The following is a 23,294-nucleotide window of genomic DNA, read 5'->3' on the forward strand; positions in this document are numbered from 1 at the left end:
ATATTTACAGGGACGGTGCACGGCGGCCGTGGGGCGAACGGCGAGACGCGATATTCAAGTCTTCGATTAGGAAACAGCGTAAGGACACATTGGTAATTACAGTGAAATATGCAGAGTTTCGATTGGGCTTTTTTCTTGGACTCCTGTGACGGCTTTGTAATGGACTAATGGGATTGACAAGAATAATAGCCTTAATCCTAATTCACCTGGGCCTAGGCCTAGGCCTAAGCCTAAGCCTAAGCCGAGGATTAATAGTCCAATGATGTGTCGGAACGACGTAATTTCATTCGGAATACTTGACCCCGGCCCCGGGCACAGCGCCAATCCCAAAGAGACAAAGTACCGCGCTATTTAGTTCCTCGGAGTTTCTAACAACAAGGGCTACGACAGTGATGGGTGGTTTTGGTGGAGGTTCGGTCTCGGGCTCGGGCTCGGGCTCGGGCTCGTTGTGTTCTTTGTGGGTATGAGACTGAATGTTTGGGCCGATAAGGTTTTGGTGGGCTTGAAGAGACAGGGTGGTGGGCCCGTGGCCCTGGTGGGTATAAGGTTCCGAGAGAAGGCTTGTTTTAGCTGGTGAGCTGTCCAAACTACCTTGGGGAGATTGTGGAGCGGTTGGACTGGGCCGTAATGGCAGGGTCCTGGACGGGTGGGAAGAAATTACTGGCATAATGAACACTGTAACTCTGTAAGCTTATAAAAAAAAATGAACACTGTAAATATCAATGAGATTCATTAAGGCACACTGAGCTTGCAAGCTGCAACTGATACTTGGAAGCATGCTATTTGCCTCCCACACACAATCTATACAGAGTTGATCTATAATTAGAACAGACAGTACATGCTAGTGAAAAAGGGAACAGAAATTTGAAACTGATAAGAACTAAGAATATCTAGTTCAAAATCGAAGAGTAGTAGCTGTAATTTTTAAATTATAGGAAAGGAATAACTAAAGAAGAAAGTGTTTTTGACTCATTTGTTCCCCTCGAAGCAAAGCCTTGTGCACTGCCATGCGCCAACCGGGTCGTTTCAACTGCATTCAAACACCAAGCATTTGACTTGACGCTATCTTCACTGGAAAATGCCCTCTCTAAAAGTGAAGTCCTGCGCAAAGTCAGAAATACATGACTCACGAATGAATTTTACAGCAAAAGGGAGAAAAACATAAAATTCAACCAAATTATGAAGTATCTGATTCATTTTCACATTACATGATCAACCCTATTTGCTAAATTAACTTGGGAAACCATTTTAAGGTTTCAATTATGGTAATTCTTTGAAGTTTTCCATCGTATTTTCATTAGAAGAGTGATACACCACGTACTTGAGCTTGCCCAGTATCATATATGTTTGATTCAAGGATCAGGGAGAGAGCAAAAACAGAGTTTTTAACGAGAGAGAAGATGGACTTACTCAAACCTCAGCTGCGATTTGCACCCAAATTAACCTCTACTCTTGGTTCATCGTATTTAGAGATGTCTTCCGTTGCATTTTCCGGTTTTAAACTTCCATCTAATCCTCCAGAAGATTTTAAGGCTTCAGAAATCTCAGCTCCCAGCTCTTCATGTTTCTCCTTTAATTCTGTGGAACTCAAAGCTTCTGAAAGCCTCTGCTTAATCTGTTGCTCCAGGGCCTCAATCTTTCTTCGTGACTCAGTATTTGGGGTTTTTCCTGCCTTCGCTGTCTCCAATTTCAGCACCTCAATCATGTTTTTCAGATCTGATGAGTTGACAACATCTTCAATTTTCTTGTAAACTTCTTTATTCAAATTCTGTAGCCGATCTTTAAATTTTGGGAATGTAGTCCTTTCACTGAATTCTCTTGCCTTTGCTTGGACAACTTCAACCTCCAGCCCCATGGACATAAGGATATCAACTCCTACTAGTTCTATCTCCTTTTTAATCTTCAAAATATTTTCCTTCAAACCTTCGTCTAAATCATCAAATTTGGAAACCCCAGATCTTTGGACTTCAGCCGTCAGCACGTCAATCTTCTCCTTAATATCAGGGCGATCCATGACTTCTTTGAATTTGCTATTGATTTCCTGTTTCAATGACGCAGCCTTATTGTTCTTCTCAGAATGGCTTTTCGCTTTAGAGAGCTCATTCAACATGTCAAGCTTATACTTCATGCTTGAATAATTAGGAGCTGATGGAAGGCCTTGATTGAACTCGGCCTTGAGCTTCTCAATCTTGTCCATGAGACCAGGGTGCATAAGTTTGTCCTGCGAATTTGCTTTTGAAATTTCTTGGTGCAACATCTCAATCCTGTCCTTCAAGCCCATGGCTTTAGCTGCCTCGGAAAAGTCACGATCAATTTCCTTATTCAGTTTCTCAATCATCTCATTCAAAGCTAACTCAGAAGGCCTGGTAGAAGACTCCTTGGCTTTCAAAATTTGCTGCCTCAGTTTCTCAATCTCATCCTTCAACCTTTGCTCTGAAATCTTGGCTTGAATGGGCGCTTCTTTCCTTTTCATGTTGACTTTTCTTTTAGGATCTATTGCAATACCTTCTTGGAATCCTCCAATTTTCCTAAACTTGAGCATGCGATGCCTAAGTAGCTCTTCCGTGCTTCTCTCCTTGATCTTCTCGAGCTCCTGTAAAATGAAAGTACATATATATTTTGGTTCTGTTAGTTAGAATACATTGAATTCTTGAAGAACTATGCGACTGGCACTCACATCCATGGCTTCATTAATTGCAACTTTTATCTGCTGTGAGGTCCAAGATGGATCTGCATGTGCACCACCAAGTGGCTCCTGTTACAGAGTAGAAATTCCCATGAGATTTATGGATCTACGAAGTTCTGAAGAAAAAAAGAAGCAAAATTTTGAGGACGCCTCTATCCATTGGAAATTGGAAGTGATGCAGATAATATTAGGGGAAAAATGAATTCTGGTCCTATACTATGCACCAGAAAGGAAAGTACAGTAAAATGTTATCCAGCAATGGGCCTGATGGTAAGTAGCCTCTTTGCAGTGTGGGGGCAAGGCTTACATCTTCCCCTTCCTCAATTCACCTCCAATTCAGAAGCCTTGTATATAGGAGTTTTTTTTTATGACATTTATTAGCAATTATAACATTTCCAATCTCTAAAGGATTGATGGAGGATGTGGCTTTAGATTGGAAATAATGGCAAAGGAGGATCCAAAAAGTGGATACCACCAAATTTTTTATATGGATTCATGTCAATGACCTCAAGTATTTGGGTTTACGGTTTCGATAAAGATGATGATGGTAAGATTTCTAATGGTAGGACAAGTTTTCTTAGAAAGGTACAGAAAATGGCCTTGGTGCATTAATGAAGTTTCAGGTGCTGCAGATACCGCCGTCACACCATCTTTGCCTACAGCTCTTTGGTGAAGATTTATGTCATGACTCATGGTTTCTCAACAGTAGAAGAAGATCAAAAGAAAAAAAGAAAGAAATAACAAAAAAAAACACAGGGATAAGTCATGAGAGTAAAGATGAGTATTACAGGGATGATCCCATCTGCAATTTGCAGCTTGCACAGTTCTGTACCAGTGATTTTCAGCTTCTCAGCCGCCTGCAATGAATTTTTTAATATTTTTATTAGGTAATAATCAAATAATCACATGAACGAAATGGGTACATGAAAAATAAAACAAATAATTGGTGAACTGAAATTGACAGGGTGGCACAAACCTTCGGAGAGGCTTTGGCAGTCTTCCACAATATTGCTGCACATGCTTCTGGACTATACCATGCCAAGGGAAAAATAGAAGGAAACTAATCAGCATACAAAAGCATGGCAGCTAAAGTAATGCAAGAGAATTGAAATCACCTGGCAACATAGAAGACTGCATTTTCAAGCATTAACAATTTATTAGCACAGCCGATGGCTAGGGCGCCACCAGAGCCACCTTCCCCAATAACAATAGAAACAATTGGTACCTTCAGGCCAAACATGCTTCTCAAATTGTGAGCAATGGCTTCACCCTGCATGTATGTAAATCAAATTACCTAGGAGAACCAGCACTAAGCAGAAAGTGGAAGATCCAAAGAATTGCTTGTCCACATACTTGACCTAGTTCCTCAGATTTAAGGTCTGCAAATGCCCCAGGTGTGTCAATGAAAGTAACTATAGGAAACCCATGGTGATCTGCATAGTACATCATGCGCAGAGCCTTCCGGTAACTGGTCAATTGTTAAAGAAGATCAGTATAGGGTAGGACCAGTTGAACATAATTCCTTACTTTGTTCAGAACTAACGAATTTTTTTTCATAAGTTAAACATAGAGTCCGATAAAAATGTTTATCATTGGACATACCCATGGGGAGTAGGCATACCAAAGTTACGCTGGATGTTCTCCTTCGTGTTTCTACCCTTTTGGTGACCTATGAACATGATTCTTCTATCACCTATGATTCCTAAACCAGTAACAATAGCAGGATCATCATACCCGGCACGATCTCCATGAAGCTCCACAAACTGGCCATATTGAAATCCAGATGAATGTAAATTAGATAAATCTTTCATATCTAACACCCGAAGATTAAACGATTCACGTAAGAGAACTGAATGTGAATGGGAAGAATCATCAGACCTTGTCCGTGATGTTAAATACGTGGTCAAGAAAAGTGGGTCTGTTAGGGTGCCGTGCAATATTCACACGTTGAATTGGGGTCAGATGTGTATATAGGTCCTTCAAGGCCTGAAAATCAATGTAGGTATATCAAGATAAGATTTTGAACATCACAGACAAAGAGCTCCATTCATATTATTTTACTGAAGGATGAGCACTGCAAATTTAGCATTGTTCAACATACAGTATTTCAACTTCCTTTTCAGAATTCTGTAATTATATCGGATTCTTGCAGGATACAAGAAACAAAAAGTATGAACAAGCACATACGTATAAACAAGAACATATAAGTCTATGTATTTTTAACATGAGAAGCTCCCTTTGAATTCAAAAGGAAGAAAGCAAAAAAAAAAGAATGAAATGGAGTGAAGCATGGTACCAACAGAAAGTTGGTGAAGGACGAGCACTGCAAATTTAGCATTGTTCAATATACAGTATTTCAACTTCCTTTTCAGAATTCTGTAATTATATCGGATTCTTGCAGGATACAAGAAACAAAAAGTATGAACAAGCACATAAGTATAAACAAGAACATATAAGTTTATGTATTTTTAACATGAGAAGCTCCCTTTGAATTCAAAAGGAAGAAGGCAAAAAAAAAAAAAGGGGGGGAATGAAATGGAGTGAAGCATGGTACCAACAGAAAGTCGGGCCACCAGTGGTGAAACTTCTGCTGAAAAACCGTTTCAATAATGTTGGAAATGGCAATTATGAGGCATGACCATGGAACAAATAAATGGGAAAAAAGTTGTGCAATTATTCGATTATCTCTAAGCATTTGAGCTTCATTCTCTAGAGAAGAAGCCAAAATAGAAAATTTAAGCAATTCATATAGAAGTTAATATGAGCATTCTTTGCCCTTACATCTTATCAATATTACCACCTTTCACTAAGGGAAATAATACTGAAAGAGATTTTTCTATAATTAGATTAAATATTAGGCTATGCAAGAAAATACTTTATTGAACTGAAAATATTCAAACTCATAAGAGATTTTTTATTTTGAGTTCGAACTATCCTACTTCAAAATTGTACATCGAAAAACTGGTTAATACCTGCAAAGTTTTAACTATTGCAGCTGTCTGAACTCTGAACTGAATAACATGCTACCAACATATCAGATCAACACAATATCATGCTACCAACATATCAGATCAACACATATTATCTTATTTCATAAGTTTCTATCATCACACTTCGTATCAAATCTAAAATGTTTTAATTAATGTTCCTAATCCCATTTCCTGTCCATCAATTAAAAGTCAACAAATGCAGTGTGCTTATTTATTTCGAACCTGTTGGTATTTCTTCTCAAGCGAAATGATCTGATCACTGAAGTCCAGGCCAGTTTCATTTGCCATCTTCCTCACCTGCAGTTAAAAAAAAAAAAAAAAACTCAGCAGTTACATTCACACAATCAAATACATTCCGTCAGCAACAGAATCAACAAAAGCAAAAAGTGAATTACATCGCTTATCTTCTTCTCAAGCTGGACTAACGGTTTCTCAAAGTCCAAAGTAACTGGCTTAGGCTTCTCCTTCAAAGGCTTGAAATGTGAGAGATGACTAAGAATCCCGCCTTTCACGTTAGGATCCGGATCTTCAGGCCATGGATACTCGTGCTTCTTCACCTTCCTAAGTTTTGCAGTGACACCAAAGTTCCTTCTCCTTGTGTACAACTGCACTCTTCCTTGGGATTTCAAAGGGATGCCACTGACTCCATTACTGGAGCTCCGAAGAAGATCAGAAGCTGAAGTTCCAGTGAAAGAAACTGCAGAATGTAATATTGAAGGCATTCTCCGAATCTGAAGCTTGATAAACTACGATAAACTCCTGTGAGCACAACTACCCGACTCAATTAAACTGCGATTGCATCGGGAACACAAACTAAGCATAAAATTGAAAAGCCTCGTTGCTTAATCTTCCTAAATTTTCTCGGCAACCAAACAGTGGTATACATAAATGCACACATCGAAACTTGCAATTAACAACTGATATAGAACGCAAAAAACAAAACAAAACCGAAAAAACTAACCGAAACTTCGCTGAAATCAAACGAGACTCAAGAGTTCAATTTAGCAGGAAGTGATTTCAGAAATTGAGATCTCTTGATACAAGAGGGGGAAGATTATAGGGAAAGAGAGAAGAGGAGATTATTAAGAAACAATGAGAGAGAAACAAAGAGCATCGTAGAGATCGTCAAGCGAAGGGCTTGTTTGGTTTTTCCTTTTCTTGTGTGCCTGTGGGTTTGTCGATACTTCTTATGCAGGAGAAGGGGAGAGAGAGAGCTGCGTTTATACTGAGCCAGCTTTTTTCGGTTTGGCCGTTAGACAAGAGTCTCTTGTTTGCTTGCCTACCCTCGATACATGGCAAGTGGGCTCAATGGCTTCCATAACCCTTACTCTAGGGCCCAAGCCGCTCAAATTTGGGTCTTCTGCTTCGTATTTGGGCCTTGTTGGGCCCTTGTCCGTTAAACATAGTCTCTTCTGGGCCTCTGGCTGTACTTGTTTGCTTGTCTACCCTCTATTCATGGCCCGTGGGCTAGATGGCTTCGGTGACCCTTACTCTAGGGCTCAACTTTGGGTCTTCTACTTCCTAGTTGGGCCGTTTTATTTTCGTTATGAAATTGAAAAAAGCCTTACACGTGGCACGCAGTTCATTCCACGTGTTGTTTCGCTCCATAACGTTCCAGCGAAGCACCAGTCGATTGTCTCTGCTTTCCTTGGTAGAAGTTATTCTCCTCTTAGGCTCTTCCACCGAAACTGAAAATAGTTTACGTTGAAAGTAGAAAGAACATATAATCAATTCATATATATTTTTGTAGGGTTGAGTTTCGTTCTGTTTGCTTAATCCGTTTTTGAGAATTTCGGCGGCCAGAATGGAAGGAGCGAGCAATGGAGGGATGTTGTACCACGAGGTACAGGAGTCGAAGCTGTGCGCGGTGCATTGCGTCAACACGGTGTTGCAGGGCCCTTTCTTCTCGGAGTTCGATTTGGCGGCGCTTGCCTCCGATCTTGATCGGAAGGAGCGCCAGGTGATGCTCGAAGGCGGAGGTGCCGTTTCCTCCGCCGGAGATTTCAACTCCCAGGAGTCCCACAATGTCTCCTTGGACGGCGATTTCAGTATACAGGTTTGTATTTCTCTTTCTTTGCTGTATATTTTCCTCGTTATTATTCTATACTCTTCTTTGTAAATGGTTTGAGCTTTATTCGTTTGCCTAGTTCGCCAGTCATTAGAGGAATGGAATGGAAGGGATTAAATATTGAATTTTTTTGTTCATTTTTCTGACTAAAAATTGGGTTTTTATTATTGTTGTCGAAAAATCTAATCCACAATGCATTGTTTGGATAATTCTTATAGGGGCGGAGTTGATAGGAAGAAATTCATTTCCTTTCACCTTAAAATACTGAGTTTCCATGGATATTAGGGAAGAATGTTTGCTTATCAAAAAGATTGGGGAAGAATGTTTATTCTGGGATTCAGTGTTTGGAGTTGTTTGATACATTCCATTTGTTTTGGTGCTTCCATAGAATGATATGTCCGATAATGTTGGGGAGAGCTATCTTTTGTGCCCAAACAAAACATCATGATGCTTATAAGCCTAAATCACGATGGCAATTAACAAACTCAATGGAAATAACAAATCCAAACATGCAATGTGTTATGGCCTTATGGGGACATCTTCCCATGAAAATCATAATAAGGCATCTGCATGAACCAACTATCAATGACAGTAAAGGTGTACCACGAGGTCCACGACAAGAACCACCCCAGCATCTCATCTCTACAAGATATGAAAATAAGCATCCAATGATAAATTGGACAGAACTCATGATAAGAGAATGCAAACTTTCCTAAGAGTATATAGAGACACCTTTATAATTCTAAACCAATATCCATTGCCCCTAGCCCAGCTATTTCACAGGGCTAGGCAAATAGAATTATAGTGGTAAGCTGTAAGCCTGACAATCTGCATTAATCAACTGATAGCATCATTGATCAATGAATCCCTCGCCCAGGTACCATCGTACCCACCAATCCCTCAAAGTTCTTGCTTATCTTCTAGCAACTTCCTTCTGATCGCATTTGATGGATTGTGTTATTCTGAAAAGTTTAGCATTTTTTCAATTGGAACTTATCAAAAACCCATTCCATGTTATCTAATTTGAGAAAGCCACGACTTTTTTTTTCCCCTGTTTCCTCACACTCCATGACTAGAATTATCTTTGTTGTTGCCTGAATTCCTATTTCAAGCGACTTAATCTTATTTAATTTCTTAACTTTTTTCAACAATGCCAACTAGAATGAAATTAAGGTTGAAAACGCATCATCTTGTTAAATTTTTCATTTCCTTTTTAAGTTACGGTCAGCTTTGGGGAAAGAAATGCAAATGTTGTTTCACATAATGCTGGGCAGATAATTTGAATATTTCCCTTTGCTGGTTGTATATGTGCTCACTGCTCAGTTATTTCTTTACATTTGATTATTAATTGGTATTCGGTAATATAGTCAATGCTTGATTGTCATGAACATTTTGCATGCAGGTTTTACAGAAGGCTTTGGAGGTGTGGGATTTGCAGGTTATTGCTCTGGACAGTCCTGTTGCCAAGCCTGTCCAGATTGACCCTGAGATGGAAAATGCATTCATCTGTTATTTACATGACCATTGGTTTTGTATCAGGACAGTCGATGGAGAGTGGTATAATTTTGACAGTTTGTATGCTGCTCCTCAGCATCTGTCGAGGTTTTACCTCTCAGCATACCTTGATTCTTTGAAAGGTGGTGGCTGGAGCATTTTCCTGGCGAGGGGAAATTTCCCAAAAGAGTTTTCAATCTCATCTTCTGAAGCTTCTAATGGTTATGGACAGTGGCTTTCTCCTGAAGATGCGGAGAGAATTACTAAATCCTCCAACGCAACACAGGCTTCCCAAGCAACAAATCTGGCTCGAGAATCTTCCAATCCAGATTCTATGGAGGATGCAGAAATGCTTTCAGAAATGGAAGAAGAGGACTTGAAAGCAGCAATAGCTGCTAGTCTGATGGATTCTTCCTCTACAATGGCCAGTGCTGAATCTAACACACTGCAAAATGAAGATCAGGCTGCCAAAGAAGATAATGTTCAATCCCAATAGTGGTTTTTTTTTTTTTTTTGAAATACTGGTAGTGGTAGCCACATTGATGTTCAGATACCCAAGGACCATTGCAATATGCAGTCCATATGTTTCTTAGACTCTAGTAAAGTTTAAAATGTTTCTGTAATTTACTCTGGGATCCATGGAATTACCAGCTTGCATAGCTTCCATCGGTTTGTTGACCAGAGGTGGGGGAGGAACCATGGGTAATCCTCCTGGATTCCGTCCATAGTCATCTTGATAAAATGAAACTTTTCCCTGGGCGTCTGACATTTTTGTAAAACCATCAGACATTCCTTGACCTCCCGGTACAGATTCAAAAGGCATGACAGCTGGTTCAGCAGTCCAGGGTTGAGGGTAATTTGCTGAAAAATTCACACCCCCTGCTGTGCCTGGTGGGAACCCCAGTAAAGAACCTGGTTCAGGGACTCTTTCAGCTGCTGTATCTGGCCTAGCATTATGTCCCATCTCGTAGGGAGTACCATAGAATGGCTGACTTCCCTCAGCTGGATAAGGAGGAACACCAAATGGGGAACTCATAAATGGATTTAAATTCAATGGGATAACAAAATTTGGTGGCTGAATTGAATGCATTGATGGGTATCCTGGGTAGAGGGTCTCAGGTAAAATCCCTTGCTGCTTATCTGAAAACTGCCCAGATTCTTGTGTCTCAAAGCTTTGTTGAAAGGGGTTGTGGGGGACAGGGAGGTCGAAGCCAGGGGTCCGGTTACTATCAAAATGGGCCTCTGATGGAAAATTTTGAACTTGGCCAGGAAAAGGTTGCTTTGGTGGCATGAGTGGCCTTAGAGGCTGCTGCCGACGAGCTTTGTCTTCACGATCATGGATCTGAGAATTTGAAGCAGGAGAGATAACTGACCTTGCAGGACCTCGAGCAGTGGATTCAGAAGGTGTTTGTTGTTTTGCACTCTGAGCCTCTGATTCATTACCATCTTCTTTATCTGCATTGGGCTGTAGAAGGTCAGCATGGCTCTCCTGAATATGAGATTCAAATTCAGTCCTCTTTAAAAATGACTTCAGACAGTGAGGGGCAGCACAGATGAAAATTCCCTCCATCATTTTTATCGTCTGGATCTTTTGAACACGTTCATCACATCTGCATGACATAGAGAAATTGCTAAACTCATATCTCAATCAAAGACCTCTAATTTATACGAACACATATATAACATTAAATATTTTATAACAACAGACATTGGTTGGACACCTTTTCCAAAATTAGGTCAACAGAAAGCTAAACCGAGAATGGTGAACTACTTTCTATTCTTCAAACAAAAATGATAAAAGAGTGGAACAGAGCTACTGATTGCCAGCAACCTGCACCTTTTAACAGGAAAATAGCAACAACCTAAGCACATAACATATGCTCTGTAACATGCAAAATCCAAAATAGGTAAGATCCCTATTATGGGTTCCATCAGTGGGGGCTTAAGACAAGGGCGCCGCCCATTTGCTCCATCTAAGAGGAGAAAAACAACAAATGCCATGCAACAGATTGCTGTTGATTGACGTAATTAGAAACTATAAAGTCCACAATAAACTTCGTAACATATGGTTGGACCAGAAGGCTTACAATAGAAACGTCCCAACTCTTGCTCCTTCAAATAGAGTCTTATGATTTTGGCTTGAGGTGGAAGTAGCTTTATGACCACAGGGTAGAGCACACAAGTCACTGAACTTCTATTTATACATCTTAAGTCAGTAAATCACCTTGCTAAGACAAGTTAATCAGTGCCACCAATTTGAAATTAACCCTTGAGTTTCCTCATCAAGTCCAGGCTGTCCAGCATAAAAATAGTAAGGAGAAAGAATGGGCACAAAGTTTATCATTGTAATGTAACCATCAACTCTTTTTCCTATTGAATAAGGCTACTTATATGCGAGTTCAAATGTTATTGAATGAAGTTACCAAGAACCTAAGTGTCACATACAGATATATTGGACCCAACATGTAAATGGATGCAGAATCTGATAATTCTAGGAAGAATTTTTCATTAACCAGAGAGAACCTACGATATTATTGTAATAATTAGAAAGCTCATTTATAAATTATTGAGAATCAGATATGTACATACAGATAGCAAATTGAGTCGCTCCTGGCACAATCGAGACAGAAGGCATGGTCACAAGGGCTCTGCAAGAACACAAACATTTTAGTATACTGAAATTTTCCATCGAGCAGGTGGCAATAACCAAGACAGCTCAAATATGAGCCAAAGCAACTATAACTCAGGGCCAACTCCCTTATAAGGATTAGTTAAGCTATGTGCAATATTTCTCAAAAATACTATCACCCCACAAAAGACAAAAGCAGTCAATTACATTTATGATTCTTACCAATTGGATAGCAATCAAAATGGTTACGAAAAAAATCATGCACCTCCAGTGTATCTACAAAACCAATAACAATTTTTTGTACAAAATGATAGAAACCAATTGCTTAAATAAGATTGATAAAGATTATTATCGATGAAACACATAAGAAAAGCTGTCATGAATTGTAGATTACTACCACATCACCACAGGGAAAACTCTCTCTCTAAAACTGCATCACATATTTAATCATCTCAAACAAACAAAGTCATGTATGCACATTAATATCAAGAAAAGCAAAGAAGACTCTCAACATCCAACACGATAAGTTATCTCTTTCAAAAATATGCATATGATATTGTCCCTCCTTCCATTAACAAGCAGACTGCCCAAGGCCCCAAGCTTGACTTTAGATTTAGGTTTCTCATTGTTGACTTTACATTTGCTTCATTGGATGTATGGCCACACAAGGGAAGATAGGATTAACAAAATGAGATTATTAAATAGGCGTAGAACCAATTGAAAATAAGTAGCAAGAAAACCGTTTAAGATGGTACGAACAAGTGCAATGTAGATGCGACGGTGAGGAGAATTGACAGAATGTGTATTGGGGAGAGTAGTAAAAGAAGACCTAAAAAGACATAATTTGAAATAGTAAGAAAATATATATATTTAATACAAGTTAATGAAAGTACAATGCTAAGAAACAAATACATGTAATAGATTCTCATTGATTTTCTCATAGACTCATGTATGGCGGAAACGAATACAGTAGTGGATTTCCATTTATTTTCTCGTAAACCCATGTGGCCGACCTCAACTTTTGAGATAAATGCTGGGCCGATGACAAGTGTTCCATAAGAGTGAAATTCAGGCCCCATCCTAAATAAAGAAGGGGCACACATATAGAAACAAAGACGTTCCTTCTTCGCATCGATCCGTTCAACAAATTATGTTTCTCTTTAGTGATCGCATAGAAAAACCTCGTAGAAACTGATGCCCCACGCTCCTTTTTCAGGATATATTATGTGCGGTAATCAATTCAAATAACATGATTACAAAAGTTAACAACCAGAAGAGCCATGCCATCAACAATGTCAACAGCATACCAGGCGCCCATAAACAGCAATAGGGAAATCACATCGGACACAGAAGTGGACACGTTCGCCGAGTTGGCGGCGGGACCTGCGACCCAGAGTCTTGACAACAGAAGCAGAAGTTGCAGCACCAATGCCTTTCGCCACTGGAAGGTCAGCAATAACCAGGTGATCCGGGCACGCAACTGTCACCGTATCCACAGGCAAGGGCTTCAACCCTCCACCACTGTCCGAGGACAGTGCTCTATTTAGTCGAATCTGAAGCATCCCCCACATTTACCTGTAAACCACACTCACAAAACAAGCGGCCGTTAGAGAGTATTATTACGTGCAATTCTTCGAATCGCAATATAAAAACCATAAATTAAATCAAACAAGCAATAACTTTTATCCCCACAACTGAATCTGTACCCTTACAAAATCTAATAAAAAATACACGCAAAACACACAAGAAAAGGAGTTAGGGTTTCAGTAAGAACGGGAAAGGAGAACGAGGGAGAGGGAAGCTAACGTGAAAAATGCCGAAATCGATTGAAGTTAAGTCGAAAAAATTGAGATAACGATGTCTGCTCTTGAAGCGAAGTATCAACAAAACGAAACCGACCATTCACCTTCAACTCTTCACGGGGAACGGTTATGCGATCGAGTTGTGGCGGGGCTGAACTCCTCTTCTATCATGCTAGGCCGCGTCGCCGCCATCCACCCGAATAGAGAAGAGAGTGCTGAAATGAAACGACGCGTCGCAAGCATGATAGTCTAGTACGAGTTCCTTTTTTGTTGGACTTAGACAAGTTTTTATGGGCCCAACAATGACGAGTGTCCAGATTTATGGCCCTTCCTGTATTTGGGCCACAAAAGGTCCAATTAAAGTGAGAAGTTGAGAACCCCAATTGGTTCGGCCTTTTTGGCTGAAAATATTGTTTCCAGTAAATACATGTGACAATTGGGATATTCATTAATCATGTAGAAATCCTCAAATCCCTAAACATCCAACCTGCTAATGGAATGAAATTTAAACGGGGGCAAGATATTGGGGGACAAAACATTTACCAATCTAGAAAATTAGGCAATTTAAGATCTATCAATCAAATGGTCAATAGCGAATAGTCCCAAAATTGGAAAAGAGAAATTACAAATGTTTTAATGCTCCTCAGTTTCTAAGCTCTGTTTATAAATGTTTGCTTGCGAGATTCCTCTCATCTCAATAGCCAAAACAATGAATATGACAAAAGGCTTTATTATTCTCCGACGATCTGCACTATTTTCACTGCGAGCTTGACGGTCATCTGGACGACTCCATGTTTCTAACAAATTTCTTTGCCTGAAGGTGGAAGATTGAAAGGAACAATGAGCAACATAGAGGCTGACACAAACACAGAACATGTGTGCGTGCCTTCATAAATCATAATAACATTGACTTGTTACAAGAAAACAGTAAAGCTAAAATTTATTAAATGAATATATAGTGGCATTCCCACAACCATTGAAGAGTGGGTTGGAAATCAATCCTCTGATCACGGGTGAAAAGGAGCATTGCTCGTAAAACAGCATAAGTAAATAATAAATGGATTCCATTAACATGATAGCACACCTGCTCTAAGGTCAGAAACATGATAACGTTCCAAGATCCAAGCCTTCCGAAATTTGGGAGAAAACCCTTATAAAAAGCTAAAGGCCCCTGCAAAAGACATCGAATGCGCTAGTAATATACATTAAAAAAAAAAAAAGTAAAAACACATCATCTCCTGAATCTACGTTTGTGTCAACACTTCCATCAGTCTTTACATCTATATGCTAAAACAGTAAACAGAACTTTCATACATACTCGAACAATATACGAGAAAGAAAGATAATAACTACACAACTGGACCTAATTATTCTTATACTCAAAAGCAAGAAAGAGAAGCATCTTTGACTTTTTTCATTAATGTAGCAAGTAGGAAACAAGTGTAAATCCTAGGTATCTGTTCTATCTTCAGCTGAACAAATGTCATTGAGCAAGGGAAACTGTTGCAATCCTTGAAAACTGACAAGATAATTCATCGAACATCTCGAAGACAAAAGAGGAGGATCGCGTCAGAAAGAGGGAAACATGGATAACCTAAAACAATAAATTATACTTCTACATACACAATTCAAAGTCGAAGTGTTAAATCATATATTGATGACAGGTATATGAATCAAACTTTCACACCACCATGTATATAATCAAAGTTGGGAGTTGAAATGATAAATTCTTACATCGTTCTTCAGAGTTTTTATGAAACAATCAAGCGTGCTTTTGTAAGCAGAATCCCCCATCATCCTTGACTTAACCTGCAAAAGAAGAAAAACCAAGAAAGAATCCCCCATCATCCTTCCATAAGATTATGTATTGCCATAAACATGCCAGTCAATCTACAAAAATTTTGCTTATATGTCATATTAATATCACGTAAACATGCTATATCACGTCCTTGCATAAACAAAAACAAAAAAACATTCCAAGCAGAGGGCAGCTCAAGATACTAAAACTACAAATTTGTTGAGAATAACTTAAATCCAAATGCAGATGGAAGTACCACATCGACTGGTGAGCCAACACAGACAGCGAAAAAGCCTGCCCCCAGACCAGCAAAAAGATGAGTGACAACATTATCTGTGAATCCTGGAATTTTCAAGATTGTCTGCACTGAAACAAATAATTAGAAATTTATTTTTAAAAAAAAAAGAAAAAAAAGAAAGAAAGAAGGTAAACAACTCCCAAGGCTCCTGCAGAGGGCAGGATTGGGGATAGACAGGATGAAGTCAACCTGCTTCACTTGATCATAGCTAGCTAATTCAGCAGCATTTATAATGCCATTCCTTGCTATATTGGGTCCGAGTCCAGTCCATAGAGCACCAACTCCTTCCTGAGAGTCACAAAAGAAACTAAAACATTTTAGAAATTTGATGCAGCAACTTGTTTTCTTTTGCCTCCAGTATTCTCAGTCAGAAATAAGACCTGTCTCACGATTGTGGAATATGCATTTAATGCACCAGTATAGCGCCTTGGCACACCAGGTGGTAGTTTTCCTTCAGCTTGAAGTCTAACTTTAACCAGATCAGTTGGATTTGCTATTGTTATTCCGATAGCACCTGTTTTAGAAAGAAAAAATTGCCCACTCAGTGACTCAAAGAATTGGCATAAGAGAAAACCAAGGCACTTGTTTTAGTTAGAAAGAAAGCAATTGATAATAAATGGACAAGTTGATGGATCTAAATATAGTTCCTGGAGCATTGGCTATTGAGCTCACCAGTTGTAAATGCAGCAAGAATCTTCTTGGACAAAGGAACATCTCCAACAAAGTCTTTTCCCACATACATGGTCTTAACCTGTGTCAAGCATTTTAGTCCATGTACAAAAATCAGATACCAGATTGCTAACTTAGGTAGAGGAAGAAAAGGAAGAAAGGGATTGAAAGTAAGGAAGGTTCAAAACCTACAGGCTCATACAGCCCAATTCTTAAACCCCCATACAGGCATTGCCGATGTAATCCTGGTACAATGCCCTTCCAGAGTGCTGACAAACCTTCTTCCCTAGCAATGGTAGCAACTGTGCCCAACATACCCCTGTACTTCGGTAATGCTGCTCCATCCACAGCTTTCTTTTGAAGCTGAAGCCTAACTTTTGCAGTGTCCAAAGGAATAGTGCAAATCTGGACAATTTAGAAAACATGCTCCTAAATAAAAATCATTTCAAGCCAGTGCTGTTAAAATTAACACCTCATTCGTGCTTGTTATTACTCGCCCTTAATATTTAGGGCAACCGACAATCCATTACATAGCACTTGGAACAAATTAAGTTACACCTTTCAATTTCAAAATCTCATCATGTGGCATTACAAATAGAAAGAATCATTGAATCAATACTATTTATTGCAATTTTTTAGAGAGGTAAATTTTCATGAAGTTAGTAAAGCCTCAGTAATTGTAAGAATTGTTCCAAACGTAGTCCTCAAATACAGATAGTCCAGACAGAGCAGATGCGAAAATTTGGCGACCCAAATCCATGTAACATAGAAGTATAGGTGATTTTACTGCAGCTCTTGATTCAAGTAAAAGATATCCACAATAGATGTCATAGAAAACACCGCTGCAGCTTTACAACTACCATAGCTAATGAAACTCAAGCGAAAACAAAAATATATGCATATAACGCCACAAGACAAATGAGAACAGCACAAACAGATCGAAATCAAAAGGCATTAGCACTAATAATCCGAGAACAATAAATCGCAAAACAGAAGCGGAAGCGAGTACTTGATCAATCGACAAACGAACGAAATACCTCGGCGAAACAAGCAGCGAAAGCGCTGGCGGCGAAGGTACCAGCCAGGGAGATATCGGAACCAGCCTTGCTATCAGCCACCATGTCTGATCAAAGAAACCCAAGTCAAATGGAAATGAGGGAATGGAGCGAATTGTTTCAGGAGTTTTCGACAAAAATTGTTTGGAAGAAGAAAAAAGACGAGGGAGGGAATCTCGGGAAAATATATCAACGGCGGCTTGCGCAATTGCTTCCAAGCTCTGCCCTTCTGTTTGGCTTTCATGATCTCAGTATCCCTCATTTATGCTTCTTTCCTTAACTTGCCATGCAGGAAAAATTACGAAGTCTGCAGCATTTTTTTAAAAAAAATATTTATTAAAATTTTATTCCTCATTTTGTTGAACAGTAATTACACGTTTATTGTTAATCGCGCGCCTCCTCGTGTTAGAATAAAGAAGTTTGTTTGGTGGTTTGGTAGGTATTAAAATGGATAATGTTGGTGTAAATTAGATTTGGCAAATCCTAGTCAGCATATACTATGCTGGCAAGAATATCTGAAATTTGCCATATATAATTATAATTTTTTCCCAATTAAAAATTATAGATTATTCGCCAAAATAATAAATGACAAAAGAAAAAGAGCAAGTTGGTTTATCTTTATATTTTCCAAATAGCTGCCACTTTTTGATAAGGCAATCAAAGCCATTTTCCTCATTGATTAGATTAGGGTTTTTCACATTCCTGTGTAATCGAGATAACCCATATATTCTTGTGACCCTAACATTCTTATAAAGACGGGAATAACAGTAAAAGAGATTGTTAGAAGCCTATGAGAACAATGAAATATCGACTTGGACTACTTGCCTGGAAGATGCGATGCCATTGTGCCAGTGGGTCATGAAATGATGGACGTGGGAATGAGATGCTGGTTCTCACTGATCATGCGGCCAACTCCCACAGAGGGTAGTGGAGTTCAGTCACAGTTCCATCTTTGTAACATCAAGTTGCAATTATCTGTACTCTTTAGCTAAGTAATGCTCCAAACACAAAGACCAAAAGTAGTTTAGCTACCACTGATATTAGCTGCCGTATTTGTTGGATCACAATACTGGCGTTCTTCTGTAACAATGGTAAAAAAAAAAAGTGAGGAAAGAAAGGACAGCATGAATGAGAGTAGTCATAGAACAGCCATTTCCGTCCATCTAGTCAACAATGGTGATTCAAAAAATCTTGAGTAAGAACATTTATCATCAAACTTGGAACATTTCTTTTGTAATCATAAAGCAAAGGAACTACGACTGGAAACGCCAAAAAATGGTACCTTTGTTGCTCAGCGTCTTCGATGTCTCTCACATGTGATGTTGAAAACTTCAACTCTACCAAAGACAGGATTGCGTGGAGAAATAACCAGAACTTCAGCCTACAGAATAAAATCCAGAATCAGATGGAAATGACAATGAAATACAAATTCAGATGAGAATAAGTAGGATAGTGCTCCTTTCAGAACAACGTGCGAGTTCCGTGAACTGCTGTGTAAATTTTCTTTAAGATCATAAATTCATGATCCATTTCTTCTGTTTTCCTGTTACAGGATGTAAGCTATATATACTGACTAACCACCCCATATACATGTTCCCCAACAACTTAGTACATTTTCAAGGTATATTTTTTTTCATTTTGCTTTCTCATCTGTTTTTTCAACTCTGGAAGCCATAAAGACATATATGTGCTCGAGAAAGTAATAGTTTATTCACACGATTAATGAAGGTAACAAGAACAAAATACCTCCTATACCACAACAAAGCCGCTGGATGCACCTGTTAAATGTTGAACGGATCCTAAAAGTGATTTTGAAGCACCAAAATGTCCTATCCTAAAATAAACACTGGGAACTGCCGATTCTGGAATCCTCCATTCAATAGTCACATAGCTTTGAGGACTGAGTTTACCAGGTCTAGACCACTTAAAAAAAAAGGCAGAAGTCATCATCATCATCATAGGCAGTAGCCCGTCTTCTGCTCCTCATGAAGCTCAGCAAGTGCAAATGTGCCCTCCGTCATGAGATCATTCCTGGGACAACTGGACAAGCAGACCATTAGGTGACTGAAACCATTGTGCCCCTCTTCCTCACAATTAGATACTTGCGTGATTATCAAGAAGTAAATGTTTTCAGACAAAAAACGTAAAATGACATGGCCATTAGCAAATTAGCTTATTCAAGCAAAAAATGATGGTGTGATTCTCACAGTCCTGTAAGAGCATAGTCATTGATAATTATACGCTATGGAGAAATTGATTACCATAACCAGAAACCATCCATAAGGAACATCCAACAACCTTCATGATCATTGAAATATGCTTTTGTTATCAAATTCGTTTCATGGAATAGGACATTCACCTCCCTTCATTTCACCAGTATCAAGCAGAATTGGCTTTGGACTCTGACAATTGATTTGTTCCTGGTTAGGTGTATTAAATAAGTTCCTCACCAACTTCCAGAAGGCATTGCCCTAAACAAGTGCACAAAGAAAGAATTCCTACTTCTCAGTTTAAGCATTTCTCATAAAGAAAATTATGCAACGAGCCAAACATGCTGACATGCACTAGACTCTTTTGACTCACTTTCATCTGCTTGCTTAAAATCAGAAACTCCAGGTTCCTGCAGCAAAAGCAAAGCCCATTGCAGCAGGGCATGTTTTCACTATCTCAGTGCCTGTGAAACCTCAAGGTTTGAGAAATCCAAATAAGCATGGTTGTATCCAATCTTCCCTTTCAGCTGCTCCGTCGCTGTGTTGAAAAGTTCAACAGCCTTTCTGGATTGTCTTTCTCCAATGACCCTTGTGCTCTCAAATTCATCTGAGGTGCAAATTTAACACACGACATCTGCAGCAGGCCCTGTTATGTCCAAACTTCCAATGCCAATCAAGCAAATGGAAGCTGATAGAGCTCCTCCAAAATTCCGTAGTAAGAGTAACAGGAAGAATAAAGGCCAAATAGTTGTAGACAGCCATGGTATCCGACCACAAAGGGGAGAAAACATGTTCAAAGCCTTTCCCTGAAGTTTTTCTATAATTTTCTAACAATTGGCATCCTTCAGGAAAAGAAGACGACAAACCATTTGAGAAAATTTCTGATTCATCCGATAACATTAACATTCATGAAAAATGTGGAAATTCTGAGATAAACCAAAATCTGACCCTACCTAAAGGAGATAAACTCGTGTGTGCTTTATTCAAGTATACAGTCCAGATACAAATTCGGAGCGCAACGCAGAGATGAAAAATCTACACAAGGTTCAGTAACACGAACTGAACCATTTTTTTCAAAATTCTATCCAATGGCACATAATGAATCAACAAGAAGACCTAAACAAAAAAGGACCCAAGATATTGAAAGGAAATGACGATTAAAGAGAGAATTCACAAGCCAAGATCCATGTAAAGAAGGCAACCATCTTGATTGAGCCCATGCCGCACAAAACGGAACAAAAGAGCTAGTTACTAGTTAGACAATGCAAGCTCCGGGCTAGAGAAAACTTATTATAAATTTGCAACCCTTCTAAAATTACGTAGAAACAAACAAGGCTTCTCAATTTTGAACCCTAACAATTTTCATCCAGTATAAAACATCTCCCTACTCCAACTAGCTTACTGGTTTATGTAAAAAGTCTCACATCTAAAGATGTGGGTACTCATGTCTTTTTATAAGGTCAAACCCACCTCTTACCACCAATAAGGCATTTTCTTAGGTTTGAGTGGGTTGAGCCTAGTCCACCTGCTTGAACCTAAGGAGAAACAAAGCCGTGTGAACACGATATATTCATGGGAACCGGACAACCCAAGACGGATAATATTATTGGTGTGTATGGGGGTGTGGATTTACAACAGTTTAAGAACTCGAACAGGTCAAAATCCGCACAAACCATTAGTTTTTTGCAATGAAAGAAGTGCACACATTCGCGACAAACAATTCAAGAAAAATCAGCCATAAATACAGACACCGTTCCCAGGGAGAGAGGGAAAAATAGCAGAGAAGAAATCAATAGAACACCAAAGAAACACGGTCGGAGAAAGTCGAGTTACCTGCGTTAGGCGAATAACTTCAATTCGATGGTCAACGGCGTGTGATTGCCTCGTCAGAAAACAATCTACATACGGAGAGAGTAGTTAGTGAGTGAGTGAGAGAGAAGCTTGGAGGGTGAGTAGAGTGAATAATCAACAACAATTGGTCGTGGGTGGGGACGTGGGGTCGGAGGTTGGTTTCCATTTCAAAACCATGAACAGTTGCGTTTCCTAAACGCCTCGGTCCAGACCCGCCATTTTATAAGATGAGGAGCGCCATTATGCGCACCCATGATTGCAATCCCGCCAAGCACCGACCCAAAATTCTAACGTGCTCTTTCGTTTATCAAAATAGTTTGCGACTTTGTGTTCTTAAATTAAAGCTTGGGCAGGTTAAGTTGTTGGGCTTAAAATTGGACTTATTATACATTGGGCCCAAGATTGGGCTGGGCCTATTATGACTCACAAAAGTCAAAATAATGACCTGTGACCACTTATTAGGGGTGTACACCGGGTCTCTAAACCCGGTCCGACCCGGTGACCCGGACCGACCCGGATCTTATCGGGCTAACCCGTTAATTTTCTTATCGGTCCGGATCAAACCCGACCCAATAAGCTTTTAACAGGGCCGGGTTTCGGGTGACCCTTTCCAAGATTTTCAGGTTATCGGGTCACCCGATAACCCGATTGTTAAAACCCAATAAATTAAAATATATAATTATACAGGTGTTCTTTCTGCTTTTTAAAGCAAAATGCTTCTGCTCTTCTTTCTCATTTATACGATGTGGGATTCTGAAACCCCAGCATCTCTATTGTACCAGGATGGACCCTTCCCCACGAGTTCAACAAGAGAGAAGCGATTGAGCAGTTTGTTGTTTCATAGTCATGGGTCCTGTTTTAGCATCGTTTTACATGCAGAGGGCTATTTGTGACTTTTAAATTTGACAATAAAATCTGGAACTGGAAGATCGTGAGAGGCTGCTTGATTGCAAGAAAGAAAGTTGCTCCAGAAAAGGCAACGGAAATGAAGAAAAAAAGTTGTTTCATACATCAGTTTTATTATTATCCCAAAGATTTTTAACAAAGAAATCAGCTTTATACAAGTCTCAGTAGGCTAAGTAAAGCCATTTTACTCCTGTCAAAAAGAAAGAGAGATAGAAATGGTGAAGTGAGGGTGAAGAAGAAGAAGAAAAGGACATATGTGTCACTTAGATAATCATTAGCACAACTTTCATATGTCGTTTTAACTTAATGATAAAATAATAGCACTTTTTACATATCCCACATCGTAAAATACAAAAAAAGCACACTGAGATGAGTTTTAAAACCACACAGTTCCATTGAGAACAAGTCTTTTACGGTTCAAAAATTTTTCGACCGGGCAATCGGGTAAAACCTGGTCCGAACCCGATAACCCGGTAACCCGATGACCCGAAACCCGAATTTTTTTAACAGGGTTATCGGGCGGGTCAATACTCTCCTAAAAATTATCGGGTCGGGTCAAACCCGGTCCGATAACCCGGGACCCGGCCCGATGTACACCTCTACCACTTATCTATAATATTGCCCATCAACATGCGGCCCCTTATTGGACTCGTCAAACATGAACATGTGTGGCCCAGCTGAGGCATTCCAAATGGACGTAGCCTCCCCCGATGCATTGCCACAACCGTCAAATTCTTCTATTCCACAAGTTGCATGAACCATTAATACAAGATTTTAGGTATTTTTGAGTCTTACCCTTTCTTCTCGTTGCTAGAACAAAGAAAATGCACGCCAATTA

At 39.4% G+C, this 23,294-nt stretch overlaps 4 protein-coding genes across 8 annotated transcripts; 1 reads left to right on the forward strand and 3 right to left on the reverse strand.

The window, feature by feature from the left end:
- Positions 1-691: 691 nt before the first annotated feature.
- LOC119994974 (acetyl-coenzyme A carboxylase carboxyl transferase subunit alpha, chloroplastic-like) lies at positions 692-6,911 on the reverse strand. Its single transcript, XM_038841311.1, has 12 exons — positions 6,638-6,911; positions 6,072-6,435; positions 5,899-5,973; positions 4,565-4,672; positions 4,289-4,449; positions 4,040-4,154; positions 3,802-3,956; positions 3,663-3,714; positions 3,475-3,543; positions 2,678-2,755; positions 1,411-2,593; positions 692-1,101 (listed from the first exon to the last, which is right to left on the reverse strand). Exons 2-11 carry the CDS (start codon positions 6,396-6,398, stop codon positions 1,418-1,420), a joined length of 2,316 nt encoding a protein of 771 aa, XP_038697239.1. The 5' UTR covers positions 6,399-6,435; positions 6,638-6,911; the 3' UTR covers positions 692-1,101; positions 1,411-1,417.
- Positions 6,912-7,335: 424 nt separating this feature from the next.
- LOC119990609 (ataxin-3 homolog) lies at positions 7,336-9,767 on the forward strand. Its single transcript, XM_038836609.1, has 2 exons — positions 7,336-7,732; positions 9,147-9,767. The coding sequence occupies exons 1-2, from the start codon at positions 7,481-7,483 to the stop codon at positions 9,732-9,734; spliced, it is 840 nt and encodes a 279-aa protein (XP_038692537.1). The 5' UTR covers positions 7,336-7,480; the 3' UTR covers positions 9,735-9,767.
- On the reverse strand, positions 9,721-13,928 carry LOC119990574 (E3 ubiquitin-protein ligase HAKAI homolog). Of its 4 annotated transcripts, none has more exons than XM_038836571.1 (4): positions 13,774-13,928; positions 13,175-13,442; positions 11,828-11,886; positions 9,721-10,848 (listed from the first exon to the last, which is right to left on the reverse strand). In XM_038836571.1, the coding sequence occupies exons 2-4, from the start codon at positions 13,436-13,438 to the stop codon at positions 9,828-9,830; spliced, it is 1,344 nt and encodes a 447-aa protein (XP_038692499.1). In that variant the 5' UTR covers positions 13,439-13,442; positions 13,774-13,928; the 3' UTR covers positions 9,721-9,827. The 4 variants fall into 4 exon arrangements, with proteins under 4 accessions (XP_038692499.1, XP_038692491.1, XP_038692482.1 ...); XM_038836563.1 differs by having other exon boundaries at positions 13,175-13,454; positions 13,674-13,915; XM_038836554.1 differs by having other exon boundaries at positions 13,674-13,914.
- A 264-nt stretch (positions 13,929-14,192) lies between these two features.
- LOC119990597 (mitochondrial uncoupling protein 1) lies at positions 14,193-19,768 on the reverse strand. 2 transcript variants are annotated; one of them, XM_038836588.1, is made up of 13 exons: positions 19,751-19,768; positions 19,236-19,529; positions 18,772-18,870; positions 18,315-18,569; positions 17,472-17,557; positions 16,627-16,839; positions 16,438-16,516; positions 16,146-16,279; positions 15,955-16,053; positions 15,724-15,828; positions 15,404-15,478; positions 14,754-14,840; positions 14,193-14,483 (listed from the first exon to the last, which is right to left on the reverse strand). In XM_038836588.1, exons 4-13 carry the CDS (start codon positions 18,331-18,333, stop codon positions 14,445-14,447), a joined length of 936 nt encoding a protein of 311 aa, XP_038692516.1. In that variant the 5' UTR covers positions 18,334-18,569; positions 18,772-18,870; positions 19,236-19,529; positions 19,751-19,768; the 3' UTR covers positions 14,193-14,444. The 2 variants fall into 2 exon arrangements, with proteins under 2 accessions (XP_038692516.1, XP_038692523.1); XM_038836595.1 differs by lacking the exons at positions 18,315-18,569; positions 18,772-18,870; positions 19,236-19,529; positions 19,751-19,768 and adding an exon at positions 18,106-18,255.
- Positions 19,769-23,294: the final 3,526 nt, after the last annotated feature.

The sequence above is a fragment of the Tripterygium wilfordii genome, chromosome 3 (genome assembly GCF_013401445.1).
Source record: "Tripterygium wilfordii isolate XIE 37 chromosome 3, ASM1340144v1, whole genome shotgun sequence".
Lineage (NCBI taxonomy): Eukaryota > Viridiplantae > Streptophyta > Magnoliopsida > Celastrales > Celastraceae > Tripterygium > Tripterygium wilfordii.

Coding starts and splice junctions, on each gene's coding strand:
- LOC119994974 (XM_038841311.1), bottom strand. CDS start 6,398: ATGCCTTCAATATTACATTCTGCAGTTTCTTTCACTGGAACTTCAGCT. Junction 3,715..3,801: donor GCAGTCTTCTATGTTGCCAG/GTGATTTCAATT, acceptor GGCATGGTATAG/TCCAGAAGCATGTGCAGCAA. Junction 2,594..2,677: donor CAATTAATGAAGCCATGGAT/GTGAGTGCCAGT, acceptor TTCATTTTACAG/GAGCTCGAGAAGATCAAGGA.
- LOC119990609 (XM_038836609.1), top strand. CDS start 7,481: ATGGAAGGAGCGAGCAATGGAGGGATGTTGTACCACGAGGTACAGGAG. Junction 7,733..9,146: donor ACGGCGATTTCAGTATACAG/GTTTGTATTTCT, acceptor TTTTGCATGCAG/GTTTTACAGAAGGCTTTGGA.
- LOC119990574 (XM_038836571.1), bottom strand. CDS start 13,438: ATGTGGGGGATGCTTCAGATTCGACTAAATAGAGCACTGTCCTCGGAC. Junction 11,887..13,174: donor TTGCTGTTTATGGGCGCCTG/GTATGCTGTTGA, acceptor GTGTTCTTGCAG/AGCCCTTGTGACCATGCCTT. Junction 10,849..11,827: donor AGCGACTCAATTTGCTATCT/GTATGTACATAT, acceptor TATGTCATGCAG/ATGTGATGAACGTGTTCAAA.
- LOC119990597 (XM_038836588.1), bottom strand. Junction 15,479..15,723: donor TTGGCTCACCAGTCGATGTG/GTACTTCCATCT, acceptor CTTCTTTTGCAG/GTTAAGTCAAGGATGATGGG. Junction 14,841..15,403: donor TAAAAACTCTGAAGAACGAT/GTAAGAATTTAT, acceptor TGTCTTTTGCAG/GGGCCTTTAGCTTTTTATAA.